General features: G+C 42.4%; 1 protein-coding gene across 1 annotated transcript in view; it reads right to left on the minus strand.

The window, feature by feature from the left end:
- Positions 1-1,326: 1,326 nt before the first annotated feature.
- The window catches only part of LOC109476922, a 21,087-nt gene continuing 1,418 nt past the window's right edge, over positions 1,327-20,995 (minus strand). The window contains exon 2 of the mRNA XM_019777939.1: positions 1,327-1,967. Within this exon, the coding sequence (XP_019633498.1) occupies positions 1,327-1,967 (641 nt within the window). The remainder of the gene's footprint in view (positions 1,968-20,995) is intronic.

The raw sequence follows: 20,995 nt of genomic DNA on the forward strand, positions 1-20,995 counted from the left end.
TCTCCCCGGCAAAATTCCTCGCTGGCAAAACCGTCCCTTGGCGGCATAACTCGCGTCGCTTTCCGAAAAAAAAGTATTAATGCCGCCGCATCAGAAGTCTGCGAAGGAGGCTAGGGTTCGAGGGGGTTGGTCATAATGCGGAAACTAAACCTAAACCTAACCCAATCCTCGGTCTAACTAACCCTAGCCCGAGCAATGATCCCGAGTCTAACCCTAACTCTAACACCAACTGTAATTCTAACGCCTTCTCTTAATCCCAGTCACTACCCTGACTTAGCAAGCAAAAATGTGTCGGGCCAGTCGACGCCACACTCGCCCACTCTAGATATTTCTCCAGGATAGTATTAAAAAGCAAGTTCAAGTACGTACGCTCCTCCTAGCTGAATAAAAGTCCCAAAATTGCCTTTCCTATCGTTCTGATACAGGTAGTGCCTAGATTTCCCCGGGTCATTCTAAAACATGAATTCGAAGAGCCGGTCCCGGGGTATGACGTAGTTTATCGCAAACCACAGAAAGTTAGATCGTCTATCATGCTTTGAATGCTTCTCCGAGACTATTCCTTAGGGCGCCAGTTTGGCTTTGAATAATCCTCTGCATTCCCATCTTTGCTGACAGGGATGGCCAAACCAATGGTAAGATGGTTTTATTGGCTAAAGCTGCATCGTGTAACATTGGGGCGATAGAAAAAGTCAATTTTTTTGAATGTCATTTCTTTACAAAGTAAATTGAATCAAATCTACCCTATTGTAAATACGTTCCATTCAGGGAGTGTAGGTGCCAAAATATGACGCCTTTAGGGGTTAATCTGATCAAAATAAACTGTTTCAACTGTTTTCTTTTTCAAAATAAACTCTTTTCAGAACTTACCTGAACCCGTGCTACGTGCAAAGGACCGCCTCATACTGTATAACAGCATAGCTTCCGATCAGAGGGCCACAGGGAAACATCTTCGATGTTTGGGATTTTCCTCTTCTTGTCGCCATTCCTTCTTTGGCTTTCCGGATGTTGCTAGTTTTGGGATGATATTATCATCTCTGTGAGAAAGCTGGTGTATTTTTTTTCGTAGTATATATTACGACCGTTTTGGAGAAGAAACACTAACAAAACGTTTACTAGATGTTGCTGAAATCGTCTTGATTCTCGTGTAAGCTAGAGCAATCATAGTTTTGTGTTTGGTCAAAATCTTGTGTTCTTGTTTTCATCGGTTCACGAACACAAAAACGTTGACGATGATGATAAAACACGCCATTGCAACTTGAGCCACGTGACATATAGTCAATACGCGACGTGACGGTACATAGTGTCTGGTTCTGAATGTTGTTAAGGTTAGGGCGGATGGACAATGACAACAGGGATGTCCACCCACGGCGTTCTGTCTGATTTAGTCCTGCAGCTTCTGCTACGTTTTTTCGTCCAGGGCAGACGGGGACTGCTGATTCGGTCCATTCTCAACGACGATCTACTAGAATTCCGGAATTCGTCTGGTCTAGTCCGGACGTCCACAATTCCGTTCCGGACGTCGGTGATATCCGGCATGGAGACGGTGTGGGGAGGGCGCAGCCCGGCATCGGAGGAGTGTTTCCGTTCTCTCGCGCTGGCGTCGTCTACCGTCGACGCCATGACGGTGTTTCCGTTTCCGTTGAGGACTCCGGCATGTCCGTTCACAGCGACCAGCCGACTTCTCGCGTCGTGTCGCCGTCTCGATCTTCTCGCGAGAGAGCTGAGACTGATCCTGCTGGCGCGGATCCGCCGGCCCCCTGGCGGCTGTAGCCGGTCCTCCACCACGGGGACGATCAGATTCGTGTTGTTCACCAGGTACTGAAACCCTTTACTGATCAGGATACTCAGCAGGAAGCAGACGAACAACACCGCGGAGACGATGACGGCGATCGGCGGCAGACTCCACCCGCCGCCCGCGTAGACCTCCTCCGGCGTCCCGGTACAGTTCACCGTCTCGTTCCTCATGTCTGAAAAACACGAAAGCGCACACTGACGTTATGGGATCCGGAGATCTAACTACCCAAAGTCATTCCTCTAAGGGACTGAAAATGAACCCCCGTAATAGTGCTACCCTCCTGGGTGTTCTTCGGAACACCGCGCATACAGAACGCCTCATACATATTGACAAAAATTATAGTACAGGTCCCTGAACTCATATTTGCAACTGGCAAAAGCATTTGTTAGACTAGCTCGCCATACCTGAAACAGATGGAAGATTGAAATAACGCACATTTTAAAATTATATTAGCTGAGGCATGGCTGCAGAAATCAAGATCTTGAAGGATGATTTGCAAGATTAGATGTTCCCTGAACATAAGCAGATTTTATTTGTCTTTTTTATTGAATAATGCGTATCACGTCTGACTTCTAGTATTTTCAGGAACTGTCGTATTTCATCGTCATCATGTCAGCTCTAAAGAGTTGACGGATGCACACACCTTACAGGAGTTTGGTAACCCCACACGCAAGTGTCAACGTTAAAATCCAAGGTATTCATCTTGATTGACACCAAAGGCATGGTGTCTTTGTACCGACCCGTTAACTTCCCCACATGCATGTTGAGAGAATGACGCGTGCACAGAGGTATCAAAGAAAGAAGGAATAGAAAGTACACGTAAACACGAAGCCGCAGAGATTTCATAAGGACGTGAAAAATCACATTGTCATTTTTTGTGAAGGCCAGATGAAAGCTCTTTTCAACATGCGAGCTTTTCATATTCACAAAGGGAATTGTCAAACCTTGGCTTTATATATGTAGTACTATATACACTGTTAGGCAACTGGTGGTTTCCTACTAGAGCCTTTCATAACTTGAGTAAGACGTTTTCTGTCTTGAGTGACACCATAGACACAGCGTCTTTGTACAGACCCTTTAACTTCGCACCTTGCATGCTGAGAGTCTGACGCTTGAACTATTGTGGTAAAGAAAGATGGAACAGAAAGCAAACGGAAACAGCAAGCCGCAGAGATTTCAACAGGACGTGAAAAATCACATTGTCATTTCTTGTGAAGGCCAGATGAAAGCTCTTTTCAACATGCTAGCTTTTCATATTCATAAAAGGAATTGTCAAACCTTGGCTTTATATATATAGTGCTATATACACTATTAGGTAGCTGGTGGGTTCCTACTAGAGCCTTTCATAACTTGAGTAAGACGTTTCTGTCTTGAGTGACAGCATAGACAAAGCGTCGTTGCACCCACCTGTTAACTTCGAGACTTGCATGCTGAGAGTCTGACGCTTGAACTATTGTGGTAAAGAAAGACGGAACAGAAAGCACACGGAAACAGGAAGCCGCAGAGATTTCAACAGGACGTGAAAAATCACATTGTCATTTCTTGTGAAGGCCAGATGAAAGCTCTATTCAACAGGCGAGCTTTTCATATTCACGAAGGGAATTGTCAAAACTTCGCCTTATATTTATAGTGCTATATACACTATTAGGTAACTGGTGGTTTCCTACTAGATCCTTTCATGACCAAAGTAAGACGTTTTCTGTCTTGAGTGACAGCATAGACACAGCGTCTTTGTACCGACCTGTTAACTTTGAGACTTGCCTGCTGTGAGTCTGACGCTTGAACTATTGTGGTAAAGAAAGATGAAGCAGAAAGCACACGGAAACAGGAAGCCGTAGAGATTTCATAGGGACGTGAAAAATCACATTGTCGTATTTTGTGAAGGCCAGATGAAAGCACAGTCGGGAGCTCTATTCAACAGGCGAGCTTTTCATATTCACGGAGGGAATTGTCAAACCTTGGCTATTACCACACTGAGGTAACTGGCGGCTTTCCTAGGCTTATGACTGAGCACGACGCTTTCTGTGAAATATGGGACTGTTCCATAATGAACTCCGTTGAGGTAGGAAAAATTGCGAGCCAAAACGACAGAACGCAAAATCGATGTAAAGAATAGCTACTTCGAGGTCTCCAAGTTGTCTTTAGACTGTAATGAACATATAGATAAACATAAACGAAATATCTGTAAAACATTTAATGATGTCTGCGTCGATCTCGAATACTCTGTTTTCGTGAACATCAATCCTACTCTAACTAGACGTTCTTGCTGTACGTGAAGCCATATTTCCTTATCAGTCTGTAACAGGAGACTGCAAAATGAAGGCGTCACTTTGCGAAGAAACAGATACAAAAATTCTCAGGTCCTATACCTACTACACCTGTTGAATATGTGATTAGTCCATTACTATTATTGAACTTAGCACCGCTACGGACGACATGTAAATGCTGTACTAATACAACATATTTATGACCTTACGCTATTACGCACGTATCTAGTAAATTGGCCGAAACGTTATCCATGGCCCCCGGTTTACTAAAAACTGGAAACATGCTTTTATGGCAAAGTGATTTTTTCTTGATAAACAACGATATAATTGTGACCTTATATGATTGTTAATTTCATGTAGCCAATCTTTTCAAATATAATCAAAATTCAGAGTAATATGCTTGCCTGCTGTTGTATAATAAAGATCGATTTCAAGTCCAAGCTGAGACTTCCATCAGTGAGTACTCCTGAACCAGATGCCGGACTTGGTTCATTGATTGCCCAGTTCCCACAGGAATAATATGAACGTGTAGAGACCCACTTTTTACAACTCAGGTACCTCTGACAAAGTCAAACGCCCTCTCCGGAAACCCTCCGAGAATGCACACGATCTCTTGATTGATTTGACCGATATGTTCAAAGCGCGCTGATGACTTAATTGGTGGAACATTAGTCCAAAGGTGCTGCCTGTCAGGTGCCACAGGAATGTACTAATATCTCAGTTACACCTGCACCTGTCTATTTGAATTCTCTGAACGTTATAGGGCGGACAGCCGCCGAATGAGTTACTGCAATGAGCACGTACGCCGCAATGCAAGATTCAAAAGGTAGCGAGAGAGTATCATCATCCTTCAGGCATGCGAATCACTGAAAATATACTAAATGGCAGACACAACTATCTCTGAGTCAACATTTAATGGAGTTTTGAAAGTGCGTTTTCCTCACTCAATACAAAATAACATACAGGTCTGCAACATTGTTAGATCCTTACACTCGATTAGAACACAACCGCCGCCGAATGAGTTACTACAATGAGCACGCACGTTGCAATGCAAGATTCAAAAGGTAGCGAGAGAGTATCACCATGCATCCTTCAGGCATGCGAAGCACTGACAATATATACTAAATGGCAGACACAACTATCTCTGAGTCAACATCTAATGGAGTTTTGAAAGTGCGTTTTCCTCACTCAATACAATAACATACCTGCAACTTCGTCATATCCTCACAGTCGATTAGGACACTTCAGCCTCAACGGCACCGAGCTGTCTGACCTGACGGACTCAGCGACATTGGTGCGGCTCTACTTCTGCTGTGATACGGACCGTTTGAAGACCCGTGGCCAGATCTCGTCTACGCTGACACTGATTCAACAGGCCTGGGATGGCTCAACAGCGCATACTCGCTAATGTACCTGCGCAACCCTACCTCGTGGCAACACCATGCGATTATGTGGGACAGGTCTCTGGAAGAAGGCTTTTAACACTGAAGGGCTGGCAAAAAGCATGGACTCCATACATCAGAAATGGTTGTATATCTTCCGCCGAAACTACACCATTACCGGATTATGGCAGTTAGAATGGGTACTTGCATCGATTAGTCACGCCATTTCGTTAAACAAAATATAAAGGATTGCAATCAATGGCCCATGGTCTCTTCATACTGATTCACGTTAATCATATAATGGTCTCTTCATAGTGAACGATTCAGAACCATAGACAAAATATTCAGTTTCATGTCTTGACATTTCTGTCATAAGCTACTGAAGATGATACCTTTAAAAATGTTTTTGTAGTAAAAATGTGCATTAGTCCCACTAGGCTGACATTAGCAAGAAAAAGGTAGATCAACATAAAAACTGAAAGGACTTCAGATGGTTTTAAGAAAACAATAACGCTGTACTAAACTGTACCATAAGGCGTCGTTGGGCTCAAACAAAACAGAAAGCCCGACAGCGTGTGGGAGCACTTGACAAACCGCGGGCATTAGCATAGAAGGTAATATACTATTCAGACCATTGAACACCATTTCTTTCCGCATGGAGGTACAATAATCGTAAAACATCGTAATGTGCACGGACGTTATATCTAATCCGCCTATGGATGCGATAAATGGTACACAATACATTCAACTTTATGACAAACGTACAAAAGTACTGTCGTTTTCAAGTTTTTCTTGGTATTTTTAGGAGGTCGATAGCTAGAAGCTTACTGGTACCATAATGTTGTTTTGGACAAGCGCTTATGTTCGCACAAAAAGTCTTTGAATTGACTCTTTAGCTCTACAGGAAGGCTACCTGAGGTTATGTATGTTTTCTGCAAAGTCAGAATTTCAATCACAGACGGCTTCCCGGCCACTTTCTTCATTATTATGCACAATTTAACCCAACATCTGTCATATGCTTGTGCTCGCTGAATTGTACCCTACAATATTCTGGGTTATTAGTCAGAGCATGCTTTGAACGTTGTCGAGGGACTGCAACGACTGAAAGTACAGCCGCTCAAGCAAGACCGACAAGATTAACGCCGTACCTGAGGTAAATAAAATATATCAGTCTTCCTCGAGGTGGAAACAGTCAATCAGGCGCTGAAACGTGCAGGTAAAAGCAAAAAAATGCCGCGGCACCGGTGGCTCTCTCCATTTTTAGAGCACCTCGTGGGAGGTGATTGCCACGTCCGATAACCGTTTACGACGACGGCCCTGCGGAAGCTTTTGACCCGACTGTGGTTGAACGAGCTTGGCGCAAGATTCATGAGAAATGCGCCCAGCTAACTGCCACTGTCGATGAGCATTGTCGATAAGGAAGCGCAGACAGGAACGGAATTATAAGCAATTCAAGTTTATGGGCTGGAATTCTAAAGAAAGGGGCATCCAGCGTTTTTATTACCCACTTACTACTGCTGTACTCTAAGTCACAGATATAGCAAAGCGCCACTTTCTGGATGGGGAAAGTTTTCAAATGCATTGCATAACAGTCCCCCAAGAGACCTTTTTTTATCTGCTTTGGTGTCTTTAAATTTACGAGATGATTGGAAAACTGCTCTGTGAGATTGAGTGAGTTCGTGAAGAGCATATGGTCAATGGTTGTTACAACTTTTTACACGATACAAAGAATCAGGCACATTTTGCATACACAATCTAACACGACACTATGGACCGGTTTGATGGTGTATAATGCACCTCCGACATTCTCGTTCCAGTCTTTTCGATGAAAGCCTTAGAGTACTAGTCACAAAGGCCACGAAGTTCATGTCATTGCCCGAGGTAACGACCACTTAGAAGAACGAGGGAGGCCGCCGAATAGATGCACCCAAATGGGAGAAAAATGTGCCACGTTGTTACTGAGATGTTACTATCTGCACCAAACGTACAGATTGCAATGACACAACAATCGGCCTCGTTGCATTCGATATCCTTGTCCATCCTTATTGAGTAGTGTTATTTTCTACGTCCTAGCATGTTGGTAGTTCAATATTCTAATGATTCAACATGCGAAAGCAAAGAGAACCTACCTGTATTATCAACAAACTGCGTCCTTAGAAGAGACGAAACCTCAATGTTCTCACAATCAATTCTTCATACCACCATCAGTCATGACACCTCTTGAACTGTTCCCCAAGCGAGGAAGAAAACTCGCTGCTGTCAAACGTCCCTTTAGAGTCTATTCTAATGGACACTAGTTTCCCTTAGATAACTGCAAATGGTAACATTAGCGGGGACCATACCATTGAACAAAAGTGAAAGAAAAAGAGAGCATCATCCTAGGGGTGTTTTTTGTATACCGTGTGATTTACAACTGGGGTTTAGGATATCTATGGGGGATGGGAAATGGCCGAGCACTGAGAGAGTTAGACAGAATTGATGGACTGCTACGGGGGGAAAACGAAATGGCTTACCTCCATTAGGACCGCTCCTGCTGTAGCATTACGAATCGCTGTAAGTTTTCCACATTCCAGGAAACGCTAACTACATGTATATCCTTTGAGGGTCTAACCGCCATTCTATCTACTTCTACAAGCTATGGTTTTCTCCGTGATTACCTGATTTACGCAATAAATACGTCGCAAATCTTATTCATTTCTCATTCATTTACTTAAGTATGCTTAATGGCATACGTAAATGAGGCTTAAATGTTTGAATATGATTAAGCAGTCTATAAGTTACACTTAAGTAGTCGTAAATGACCCAGGTGTCACTGCAGATTAGAGAAAAAGTACATAGAGAAAAATAAAGGGTTGCTGTTATGTTTCCCAAGATGGAATATCTGGAGACACAGAAATGTAGGCGTGTTGTTCGTCGGAACATGTATATTTAACATGTCAATAAAATTTTTACCGGCCTGTCTTCATCGCCTTCCTCAATAAAAATACTAGAAACTTCACGAAAAAAATTGAAGTAAACCAAGCATGTTTGCAAAGCCTACTTTCTACTAATACTTAATAGCATATATTTGTCGTCAGCACCTAACTGAAAAAAATATATAAATACCAAATACATACGTCAAACATCTTCCTGCACCTTAATGTACGTCTGTCTGCAAGACTGCAATTCCTCAAGTTAGATGATGGTAGTTTGTTTTCAGCGTTATTACCAAACAGTTGCATAAAAATGCCACAGAATGTCAGAGACTGTACCTGTGATAAACGGATTATCGCTTCCCGGGCCTGGGCAGAGCCCACGATGATCGCCTCGCTGATGCCAGGGTTCTTTCTAAGGTAGCAGATAATGAGAACCGCCGGCGGCTACGCGGTACATTATTCCCTCGATCACCGGTGCTTTGTGAGCCAGCCAGATGTTGCTTCTACCGGGGGCGATAGCTACCCGTGTCCCGAAGGGACCGTGAACGACGCACTCGTGTTGTATATATCTCTCCTCAGTCTTATCAACGAAAACAACGTCGCACTTTTCACAGCACTTAGCGATGTCCCGCTACCCGGAGGTGCAACACTTCACGGCAGTAACGCCGTGCTGAAACATCAGGCTCAGCGGTCCGGCAGTTCCCGTTAGCCGGCTCAGCGGAGTGATGACAGCTCGGCTAGTTGTGCCAGTGGTATGATGGGGTGGCTTGAAATTAGGTTGATTGATTGACTGACTCCAGTATTCATCAACACCGTAAATAGATGATCCATGGGTGCGCCAATCAATGAATTCATGCACCCCTCTCGAGAAAGCTATATAAAGACGTAATATATCGAACAGTATATATAGTAGAAAGTATTGCCTTGTAATAACAAAAATATATCTAATACTTCAAGCCCCCTTTGATAGCCGACACAATTTAGCTTGCCGCCTAATATCCGCTGTGTCAGCAGAAGTGTTAATCTGTCTGACGCCTGGAGGGTTAATTATACGTAGCTCATTATTTTCGCATTTCGCAAGGTAAAGGACCGCCCTGGGCACGCATAATACATCGGGCCTGGTCGGGAGTATGTTTTAAGCTAGCTGATTGTGACACCGTCTCGACACCGATAAATTTACGGCATTTATTTCTAGAAATGTGAATAGCAGTCTATATTCCTTCAATGGTACCGGTCCTTCCTTCAAGATGATATTTTTCGTCATACATTTTCGTCCTACTTTAAGTGTTTAAAATAGCCACCAAATAGACTACATGAAGAGTTATTTTTGCCAGTGACATGACATTTTTGTCTCACAGATTTATCAGTAAGCTATGGGATAGGGTTGAGTCAGCTTGTCATACTAAATTTTAAACAATGACCAGAAAATTGACTTTCGCCTTTTAAGAGTTTGGAAGAAAATAAAGATTGAAGTCTGAGATGGTCCTCTTGTCGAGTGTCCACAAAGCTCGGGATGTCCTCAACAAGCTTCACCAAATGGCTGAATCGCCATTTTTACGTTCTTGTATGGAAACAGCTGGAGACAAGCAACTCAATGTTCGACTTAAAACTAAAGACATCGGCTAGCAAATTGCGTTTTATAATTCAACACTGATGTATTTGCAAATTGTGCGTGGCATCGCTCATGTCAGAGTTATTTTCCTGCAATTGGGAAGGGATCAAGAGTCCATTAACAGGGAAAAGCAATTATTTAGCTCAGAAACCCCTTCCACGGGGATGTGGCAAATGCAAGAATCCGTAATACAGAGGAGAGCATCAAATTAATTTCCGAACATTCAGAGGGGAAGCAATTCATTTAAAGGTGTCTAATGCAATTTTAGGGCGGCAAGACAAAAAAAAAATATTCTGGGTCTGGGAATCAGTCTCTGATGTTGACATTTCTTAGTTCATTTTTGTTAGCAAGTATCATACTTGAAGTGTTTAAAATATTCCCAAACCAAGATACGTGATGATTCCCTTTATTTTTGGTGCCACCAATAAATGGCTAGAGTCAGACTATGGCTACAATACGAAACAAGCAACCGTTTTCCGTCAGTGGTTGTTTCAACTTTAAAAGAATGCTTTGGATACCTTTAACATTTAGTTTGTGAAATGAACTGATGTATGCAAATCCATCCACTCTTCTGTGTTGCGCCTAGCTCAACACACTGGAAAGTCACATATTCACTTAACATTACGTTTTCCCCTTATTACATAGTACGAACCATTAACTACAGATGTTATGGTTAGAAAGCGCCACCATGTACATGTAAGCCATTCGCGAATTCGGAGGACCCTGAACAAGTCAATATACTTCGTCGCTGTATCTATTCTATCAATCTTTGCTAAAATAAAATGGGTAGACAAATGATTCACAGATATCATCAACGTTATTTTTAGCCGTTCTTATACTGTTTAGCTTGAGAATGAGTCAAAGAAAGAATGATTAAACATGCCAACAACGTATCGCCTTGGCTGGAAATATTGCCTGTTTGTCATTTTGTCCCCCATAGGAGGCAGGTACTACAACACATTTAAAATGACGTGTTGTGAATTCGTAGGCAACGTTAAAAAGGAGAGCGTACAAACTCCTTTCAACTATATCCTTGGTTAAGATGTGCATTGGAGACTTTCTTATCTACGTTTCAACACGTGCATGCAACTCTTGAATAGCTGACAGTCATAACAAACAGCGATGTCATCGTGAAGGAACAGACGTTACTTAAACTTGACTTACTCCACCCTGGTCTGCCTGGCTGCCAAGATAAGGTTTTTTCTACCAAGAAGACATGTATTTAAGAGCCTGTCACAAGCTTAGCGAGCGTTGAAAGTGTATCCTACATGACGTTCTTGCATGATTCAACAACGCATCTTACATTCTTGACTGCATGTGTTCAGAAACTGTTGAAGAACGTCACTCCTAACATATAATAACCTAACTTAAATCCTATCTTTAAGCACACTTTAAAGTATACGTAAAGGCACACGCAAGGGAAATTTTATTTACGCATGTTTTCAGGCATGTATTTAAGGCAATGTAAAGAATGAATTTCGTCCAGTGTACAATTTCTTCTGATGTGGTCTTCTAAAGAAGAGGGATGTGTCTATCATAATTCTCCTTTTTGAACCAACCTTCCATTTGTAGAGGAATATGCTCAGAGCTCCACGATATGAATTTGAATCAGCTGTAATCTAAAACATAACCACAATTATGGTTGCTAATTAAAGATACGGATTGCTACAATTACTACTGATAAATATTTGATATTGAATTACATGCCAATTAGATGAAAACATTTCGTGTTAGCATAAGTGGGCCCAAGGGGACATCTACTTATTTATTTAGGTCCTGTATACACTCAAACATCACGATTATAGTTTAACTAATGACGAATTGCTCACGAAAAGAATACATTGCCTACCTGTACCTTAGGTTCCTTATGACTCTTACTGATGCCGACGAGAGTCACAGGGTGACCCACCAGCCATCCATCACACATAAGCCATCCTTTATAAAGCCTTACATGATTCCGTGTACTGAATTCACGTTAGATCAAACCACGCTTCCTGTGTTATCAACTCACAATCTTTTCTGTCATCAGGCATGTCGCCTTTAGCTAGTTTGCAAACATTATCAATGTTTCAACGGCCAGATGGTTCTTTATGATATCACCAAGCAATAGCAGGTTTATCTTTCTGAGAGGAGACCTTGGAAGTCTGGAGGTCGTTGTAGCGTACTGCTCGTATATCTCCTTGTTGAAAGTAATGCGTTCATCGCTGCTTCATTGTATGTGGGCTGTTGGAAAACATATCTATCACAATATATCATGGGTGGAATGTCGTTCACCTTTGGTTACTACTGTAATGTCTGAATGTTTGAATCATACCTGGGCAAGCACAAAAAGGATCAAAGTCAGAACTGATTTTGTTTGGGGCCTAGCTATGTAATATGCTAACAAGGATGTACATACATTTGATATAATGGACGACAAAAATTGCTATTATAAGTATAAAACAGTTGTATTTTGTGGAAAGTTGGCAAGGCTGTTTTGCGGTTAGGGTTGTTGACACTTAAAACTTGAAACTGGCTTCGAATCCCTAGCAGGCCCCAGAACTGTACCCTAGGGAACACCTATTTCCTTATTTGAATCTGGTCAAAATGAGTACCTAGCTTCGGTTAGGGACGTCCTCTCGGATAGGGAATAAAGCTAGAGCCACACCTCGCGCACGTTAAAGATCCCACCGCACCAGTCGAAACGTTTAAGGTTCCTTCTAGGTGTGTGAGCGGTTCAAACCTTACAGATTTCAATCCCTTCAGGTATTCAGTTTGAATCCTTGACAGTCCCCAGTATTGTGTTCTTGGGAAAGGCACTTTACACCTATTATGTTAATCCACAATGTCTGGTTAATAAACAAAAACTACAGAGGAAACAACTTTATAGCATACAGCCACAGATGTCTCAGAAACGCTGGACGTATTGATCCTTGGAAATACTGTAAATCAGGGTATCAAACTGTGGACGAGAGAAATCAAAGGCGATAGAGGTCAATAAGATGGCATCTATCTGTCTCGAGAGACAATGGAGACCGTGCTAGTTTCTACACCTGAGTGAGGAGGGTTGACACGGTGGCCTTCGCTTGGATTTGTTCAAGGTGGATAACAGGTTTAGAATCTGAGACCAACACACTTTGGGCATCCGTCTTCCCCAGCGGATCCATATAGAGGGCAATAGGTCGACCCATTCTATCGATGGCCTGATGACATCCACAACTTGCAGTGTGCTGTCAGGCCACTACTGAGGGAACCGTATTGGACATCTGGGCAGGTTTTTCGACGAGTCAGTGCTAGCGATAAGGAAACAAATGGAAGGCACAACACGCATTTTTCATGTATCTTTCATGCTTTGAGTGTTAAAGACATCCGATTCTATGCAGTTTTTAGGGCTTGGATACCCAATTTTATAACGCAAATATTCTAGTCATTTGTCTACATAGTGAGTGGAAACAACACTTTACCAGATTATATTGACCCTCATGGAGCAGAAACTCCCAAAACTCTGACGGAAGATGGTTAATGGAAGAGCTCTGGGCTAATTTTTAGGGTACCATCCAGAAAAAAGGATTCATATTGGGGCTTATTTCTGCAGTTTAAATGCCTAGGGTATGAAATGCTGACTCAAACTTGCTAATGTGAAGCAGTATGTGACAATATCGATCACAAAGATTGCCTTATTCAGAATATTTACAGTTTTGCTGTTCTGAAATCGCATTTGATGCCTTTAAAGTTGCGTTATGGCCGAAATGTGCTTAGTGTACCCCCGGTTCTAAAGCCAATGATATGTTGTTATATTCCGAGCGCTAGCAACAACAAAAGACTTTAAAATGCCATCGGTGCTTGGGGATTTTGAAACGCTTTCACTTGTGGACAGAATGGAGAAATGGACACGTCGCCTGCATTCAACAGTTCTTTAGCGAAACGGGAAGGTATTCAGGTCTAACTATGTTGTAATTCGTTTCCAAATCGTCGCAGTCTTTAGTATTCCGTAGGGATATATCTTATACACTACATCACCGTACCATTTACTCGTACCTTTCGGTAAATTACACTGACTACAGAGGCCAGGACCTTATGCAGAGTTATGTAATGACATACCGTATATAAAGTCAGGAAATATATTGGAAATGTCTCGGGAGACAAATAGAGAATTAGCCTATTAGTACGGATCACAATTGCAGCTATTAGACCTGATTGACTGGTTTTTAATGCTCCTTCTATCTGAAGTGGCCGTAAAGCTAGCAAGCTGTGACATCCGCCATTTTGAAAACTAACACATTCGTATGTAAACAAAAAAAAACATCAAAATAAACTCTTCCACCCGACTCACTCGTTCAAGACACATTGTGAAATGGCATCCTCCCATGGCAGGGGCAGCGGCTCCGAATTCCTTCTCCGGGCGGAGAAGGAATTCGGAGCCGCTGCCCCTGCCATGGGAGGATGTGAAATGGTGGAGCTACATCTTTTAAGTTTCACATCCGTGAATAGTTTCATCAGGTTGGTAAGACACTGAGTAAAGGGACTCTTTTTACACAACCAAGTCTTTTATTCAGCCGACATTTCGGTGACCGTCTGTCACCTTCCTCGGGCAATTCTGACTAGTTCACATTGCACTGCAGCACAGGTGTCGCTGCCATAGATGCGTTCTCAAACGTACAATATTATTCACATATCTACACAATATAAGTTTCACATCGGAACAGATTTTATACCTAGCTAGTATGAAGCGTGCCCTTTTTAGTCTGAGTATTTGATCTCCGTCACCCTACAACAACCAGTAATCCTAAATCAGTACCAAGGACAGGCACATAGACCTTTGGGTCAACCTGGACACAAATCACGCTTATAGCTGTAGACATTTATAAGCCGACCACGTATTCTTTGTCCATTGCCCAACCCCCATTTATGTGAAAGCGAATGATATGACCGCAAGACCATTTGCGTACGGGATAGTTGACCTCTCTAACGATATTTCGGATTATGTTATCGGCGAGTTCTTCTTAATGGCATAGTGGCGATTGTGCTAATAAAATATGTCATTTTCCAGTTCACTGATTTCGCTTTAAATTCTTCCATGGTTATCGAATTGTATAATAGCGGAGACAGAGAACTACAGTCTCTAGATAATACTACTAGACTGGGTACTACAGTATTTGTTGAGCTGCTTGAGTATCTCTTCTTAATATATCTTTCCAACATTCTATCAGAATTTTTAAAAACAACTACCCCATACAAGTTTATGCAATGCTTGAATGTATCACAGAGTCTAGCAAATATAGCTGCAATCTAATTAAAGGCACCGAGGCGAGTATACGTACAGGGCAGTAAAACTTGATTTTCAAAGTCAATTTTTTTGTTATTATTTTAAATATGATAAGTTTACTCAACCCGTAGCATACTGATATCTGTGAGGCAAAAATGCGATGTCGCTGATGGAAAACGTTCCTTAGCTATTTCTTCGTGGTACCAAAAAATAAAGGGACTCCCAAGTAGCTTGCCTTTGCGGTATTTCAAACACCTTAAGTGTGAAATGATAACGAAAATGTGCTAAGAAATGGCAGTAAATCACACATGTCCTCATCCAGAACATTTCTTGGCGTTTTGCAGGCCGGAAATTGCATTGGATGCCTTTAAAAGCGTTTTTTTTTCTCTCAAACTGATCTGACCCTGAGGTTGTTTTGACAGGCGTACATTTTCTCGTACATGGGGGTCTACAAGGTCAGACAGATGATAATCCCTATGACGTATTTGTGACGCAGATAATACTCATGTGGTCATCACGGCAGCACCATACACCACTGGAGGTTTAGTTGTATACCCTCCTGGGAAAATCGGAGCAACCATGATGAATACGAAGAACGTCCAAACTCATTATCGTCACATACCATGTCAGATGTGATATAAATATTGTACTTGTTTAGTAATGACAGTGGACTTGTATATAGTAGTTATCATGTTGTTATTTTGATGTGTACAGGACTCCAGGAAGAATAGTATTAAAAGAGACTGTTTTCTTTTTCAATAAATGGTGATCCTAATAAACATAAACATAAACATAGTCACAATTTTGATAGATATTCTAAAGGCTAGACGACACACCTGACTGAAACAAGAGAAACATAGGTCTGTAACGTTATATAATATTACGTGATGTTATATTAGAAAAGTTCACTTTATGGTCACTAAGTAAGAAAATGTCTCTAAGCGTAACAGTAAACGTTGAATAAGCTACTGATACCCCAATTGCCAAAGCAATACAAGTCTTGTTTTGGGGGTATTTCAAACACTTTAAGTATGAAATGATGACGAAAATTTGATTAAAAAAATGTCAGTAAATATAAAAAAAATTTCCTCATCGAGACTATTCTTGCCGGCCGGAAATTGCATTGGATGCCTTTAAAAGCATTTTTCTCTCAATTTTTTTTCTCTGAGAAATGTCTCTGACGGTGACAGGAAACGTTGAATTAGCTACTGCTTACCCAAAGTAATACAGGCATTACAGCAACTTCCGTGTTGAATATGGTCAGAGATTCGCTGTTTTGGCTTTCCGCCAAGTACGTTGAAAGGTAGGTAGATCATTGAGACTTTTCCTTGGGTGGTAATAGAGGCGGTTTGATCAAGCCGTGGAGCGGAAACGTAGCTTTAAAGATGAAATTGAAGATTGTTTTAACCTAAGGCGACTTAGATCCAGGTAATGCCGGCAGAAACTGGCCTTCTGGGGTCGGTTCACTCCAAGGGGTGTTTCCAGGGTAGCGAAACAGCACTGCCGCCTAAGGCATGGTTTAGCGTGTGGGAGATAGAAATATACTAGAAGCCCCAAATTTGTATAAAATGCATTTTTCAACGACGCAACAATAAGACCTATCGGGGATTCGGATCCAGAACCTTTACCACAACCCTAACCACAAGATTACCTTCAAGTTGCCTCCTTTAATATGGGTGAAATTTTCTCATTTGTAACAGCCTAGATTTATGACTATCTTTACTTCTAGAAGATTCATGTTATTACGGCAGTTGAATAAAGCTAACGCAGACACGTAGCTTAGCTAGATAGAGATGAATCCCCGTGTGACGAACAGATAACGACAGTGAAAGTCAGAATGCGCGTGCTATCATTCCATAAAACTGCGAACATGTCTAGAAAGTTCATTGACACTAGAACCCATTTACAGCGCAAAGTAGGCATGAAGATTAAGGTGGATTCTCATGTGGCCAACGGACAACACCAAGGGGAGTGAGAGATTTAGTTTGAAATCTTTTCGTACTATCATTAGCCTTGAACCGTGACCAACTCACAGTTTGAAAAGGCCATAGGTATTAGGGATTCCCGTATGGCCGGCCGATAGCAGCATGTGAGGCCTGAGATCTAGCGGGGTATCTTTGCATAGTGTCATTAGTCGGAATTGGTAAACTCTGTATCTAAAGAGGTCGTCTGTGTGAAGGCTCATTACGGCATGGATGTATGCATAGAGCGCAGAGATCGGGCTCCCTGTTGGGAAGAGATAGCGCTAGTGGTCGCCCGGATCTAGAGTGTTATCTTTGCGAGCGGGAATTATTCTAACAGCTTGTCAAGCAGGGTAAGATGTAACACGAAGGAAATTAGCAATGGGACCTGGTCGTGGGAGGAGTGCTACAGATTGCCCGCTTTCTTGGTCACAGATAATCGACCCTTTCATGTTTTTCCAAAATATCGCCTGCGGAGGTGTCAAATATTTTTTTTTTTCACGCAGTCTTCGCGTGCTGACGTCCACAGGATTAAATATGCAAGGAGATATGATGATAGTATCTGCAAGCGCATGACGTCAATAGCAACTAAGTGCAGCTCCCACTCAATCGACGAAAGTAGGGCAATCTGACCCCGTTTTGCAACCGAATTCCCTAGCCTCTATATCTGCGATGTAGGAATATGCACAGAAGAAACACATACCTAATGGAAAATAAACTGTTCTCCAACTCAAAAAGATTGACTCCCTGAAAGTTTCGACATTATCTCTGTCTTCATCAGCTATCCAGTGTATCAGACCCGAGTGCTGTAAACATGGAGCTATGCCCGTCTCACGTGTGACGCAAGCACCAGGTCAAAGTTCGTCGGAAGTCGGTGCCGCCCACCGTACCAAGTGAGAGAAGGTTGGTGTGTCCTGATTACCAACTCAAACGAACTTTTATGCTAATACAAACACACAACTAGTCTGTAATAATCATGTGAGTCGCCTGAATGACGGTTTCTGGTTGACAGTGGCTCTGCAGAAGAGTTACTTTTGAGTACGCCAAAGCTATTAAAATACAAACCTACCTAGTGAATCCTAAACCTTAGAAACCTGACCTATGACGCATCTGCACTGATAGTGCCTACGCGTACCTTTGTGCTGCCAAAATACAAGTACTCCTGTAAGGTTGGAATTTCCATGGCGCCAGTGTTAATATCTCCCTATCTCTGGCGTTACCTCCCCGACTCCTAATGCATTGTGCACTGCTTCTCTATGTGACTAGATTTCAACATTACATTTTCAGAGGATATCTGGGTGTCATTGTCTGTTCTCCAGCAGAATGATCACAAACCACAGGAGAATAGCACACAACTGAGGCGGTATATTGAGGGAGACTAGGTGGAAGTCGAGGGAGAAAGAACTTCGATGTGGTTCTTGAATTTGTGGTGCCACCACAAAATACCAGAATTTAAACCATAACGGCTGTGTTTCTAGCTTTTAAAGCTCTCCTAAAACAATCCTATTGTGTTGCTAATGACACTCATTTGCAATATAGTAGGGTTGATTCAACTTTTTTTTGTAACAAAATTACCTGATTTACTTTTGTATCGTTCTAATGTTACATAATTCAGCTCTAAGAAAGACAGTGTGCATTGTACTGCTGTGGCAAAGTGATGACTCAAGAAGAAACCGAAGATATACTGTCTGCACACGAGAGTGAATGTGTAAGAGCTTGCTTCTCGATGTTATCTACATCAAGATTGTTGCAACTCGTGTGATGCCTAGAACATTATGGCAAAGTGGCGTCCTTTCTAGCCATTGAAGTCACCGGGAAATGTACATTAAGATGAACATAAAGGGTAATCTCCAAGCAGATTCTAGCCGGCAATGGCAGCGTCTATTGGCCGCCTGTAAGCATGGGTCGCCTGTAACTAGCAGGTACAGGTCTAGTCTGCACACGAGGGTGAATTGGTATGAGCTTGCTTCTCGATGTTATCTACATCAAGATTGCCACAGGTCGTGTGATGCCCAGAACATTATGGCAAAGTGGCGTCCTCTCCGTAACCATTGTAGTCGCAGGGAAATGTCCACTAAGATGAACATTAAAGCTAATCTCCAAGCAGATTCTAGCGGGCAATGGCAGCAGTGTCAACTGGCCACCTGTAACCATTGGTCGCCTGTAACTAGCATGTACTGGTCGTTCACTTTGGTAGATCGTATGCAATCAAAGACTGCTCTGCAGGCAATTCAGGGCTATTTAATCTTATACTTTGAACTTTGATGCGATCTTCACCTCATTAGATAGCCTAGCCGTTGGGCAGCATCTGACCATGACCTTGTGCATAATGACCAGGATATTCTCTCTTCTCCCCATGTGTAATTTCACAAAAATGGTCAAGCGTTTAGGATGGCAGCCTTAAAGAGTATCTAAAGTCCATTTCCAGCGTGCAGACTCAAAGTCAAATACGCAACCTACACCTCGTCATTTCGTTACAAGGAGAGGAAGGGTTAATGGAAATGCACTGGCCCGTAGAAGCCGGGAGATTCGAATATAATTCCAGGTAAGCCTCGGCTATTTCTGTTCTCGCCCTTCGTGCTCAAGAATATTCTATTTGAACGCAGGGCGGACCAGTATACGTAGTACTCACTGTAGTGTTATATAATTAGTGTTTGCTGTAGGACTAAAAATATGCCTCTCTGGTGCATGACAAAAAGTCATTCGACACACACACATTTCTAAAACAATGCCAAAGTAAGTAAAAGTCAACACCTACTTAGAAAAATCCTATTTGTATACACACTCACAAAGCTAAATCCATCAAAATAATCACGTTTCCTGTCGGCTCACAAATTGGACGGATATTCCCCCATCCGTAACCCTCTCCTATTGGTCCTCACTTCTTACCCCCTACCTACCCTCCGACTCATCCTCATTCGTCGTCGCCACTTCATAGTGAGCGGTTGAGTACCCACCCCGCCCAACCCCTCTGAGCGCACGACTACCCTACCCATATGTCTGTCCAGTTTGTGAATAGACAGGAAACTTAGTTCTCTTCGGAGTTTACGAAGAAGAGAAGTTGTGTGTTTTCTGAAATATTGCATGATCTATAAAAACTGTCACGGAATAAAAAGAAAACATCGGGCACCATGCCCCATACAAGCAGACAACATGCTATAACCCATTACCAACGCAGTAAAAAAAAGGGCCCGTGAGTTACAACTGCGGATTTACGGACACAACTGACATACAATACTCCATCAAAGGTCATTGACCTCCTTCTCGGAGTACACCAACGGTCTTAAATACATTTACCACTTCTATATGACGTCAGTGGACGAAATTTTGCGGAAAGTTGATGGCGTACTACTTCTCTAGGCTACATCTATCACACTGAAACTCATGGTTCCTCAGCCAGACCTGTCAGCGGCGCCGTCATGTTATCACGCTGAATTGATTCATTTCAGCGGAACAGTCCGTCACAAATAATCCATCCCACAGGACCTAATTTGGGAGAAGAGAAGTTATCGCACAGAGCTGAATGTTCCGTGAGGGAGGAACCACGGTGAGAAGCATTGTAGGCATGAATCATACCCATTGTAGTGCGGAAACTCGAGGTGACAGAATTGGAAGCAATGGCTTGAATATTCATTCTTCCGGAAGGGATCCTTCGGCCTACGCGGAACTGCAGTCGGCCTTCACTTTCTTAGAACTCATTTGCAAGTCGAGTTACAGTACATTACACAAGAAAGTAGCTGGGAATAGTAAATTCAATAAAGGGGTATTATGTAACATGCATAAAAATGTGAACATCTCTCTCTCTCTCTTTCTCTCTC

The sequence above is a fragment of the Branchiostoma belcheri genome, unplaced genomic scaffold, assembly GCF_001625305.1.
Source record: "Branchiostoma belcheri isolate BF01 breed outbred unplaced genomic scaffold, Haploidv18h27 scaffold4, whole genome shotgun sequence".
Taxonomy (NCBI): Eukaryota; Metazoa; Chordata; class Leptocardii; order Amphioxiformes; family Branchiostomatidae; genus Branchiostoma; species Branchiostoma belcheri.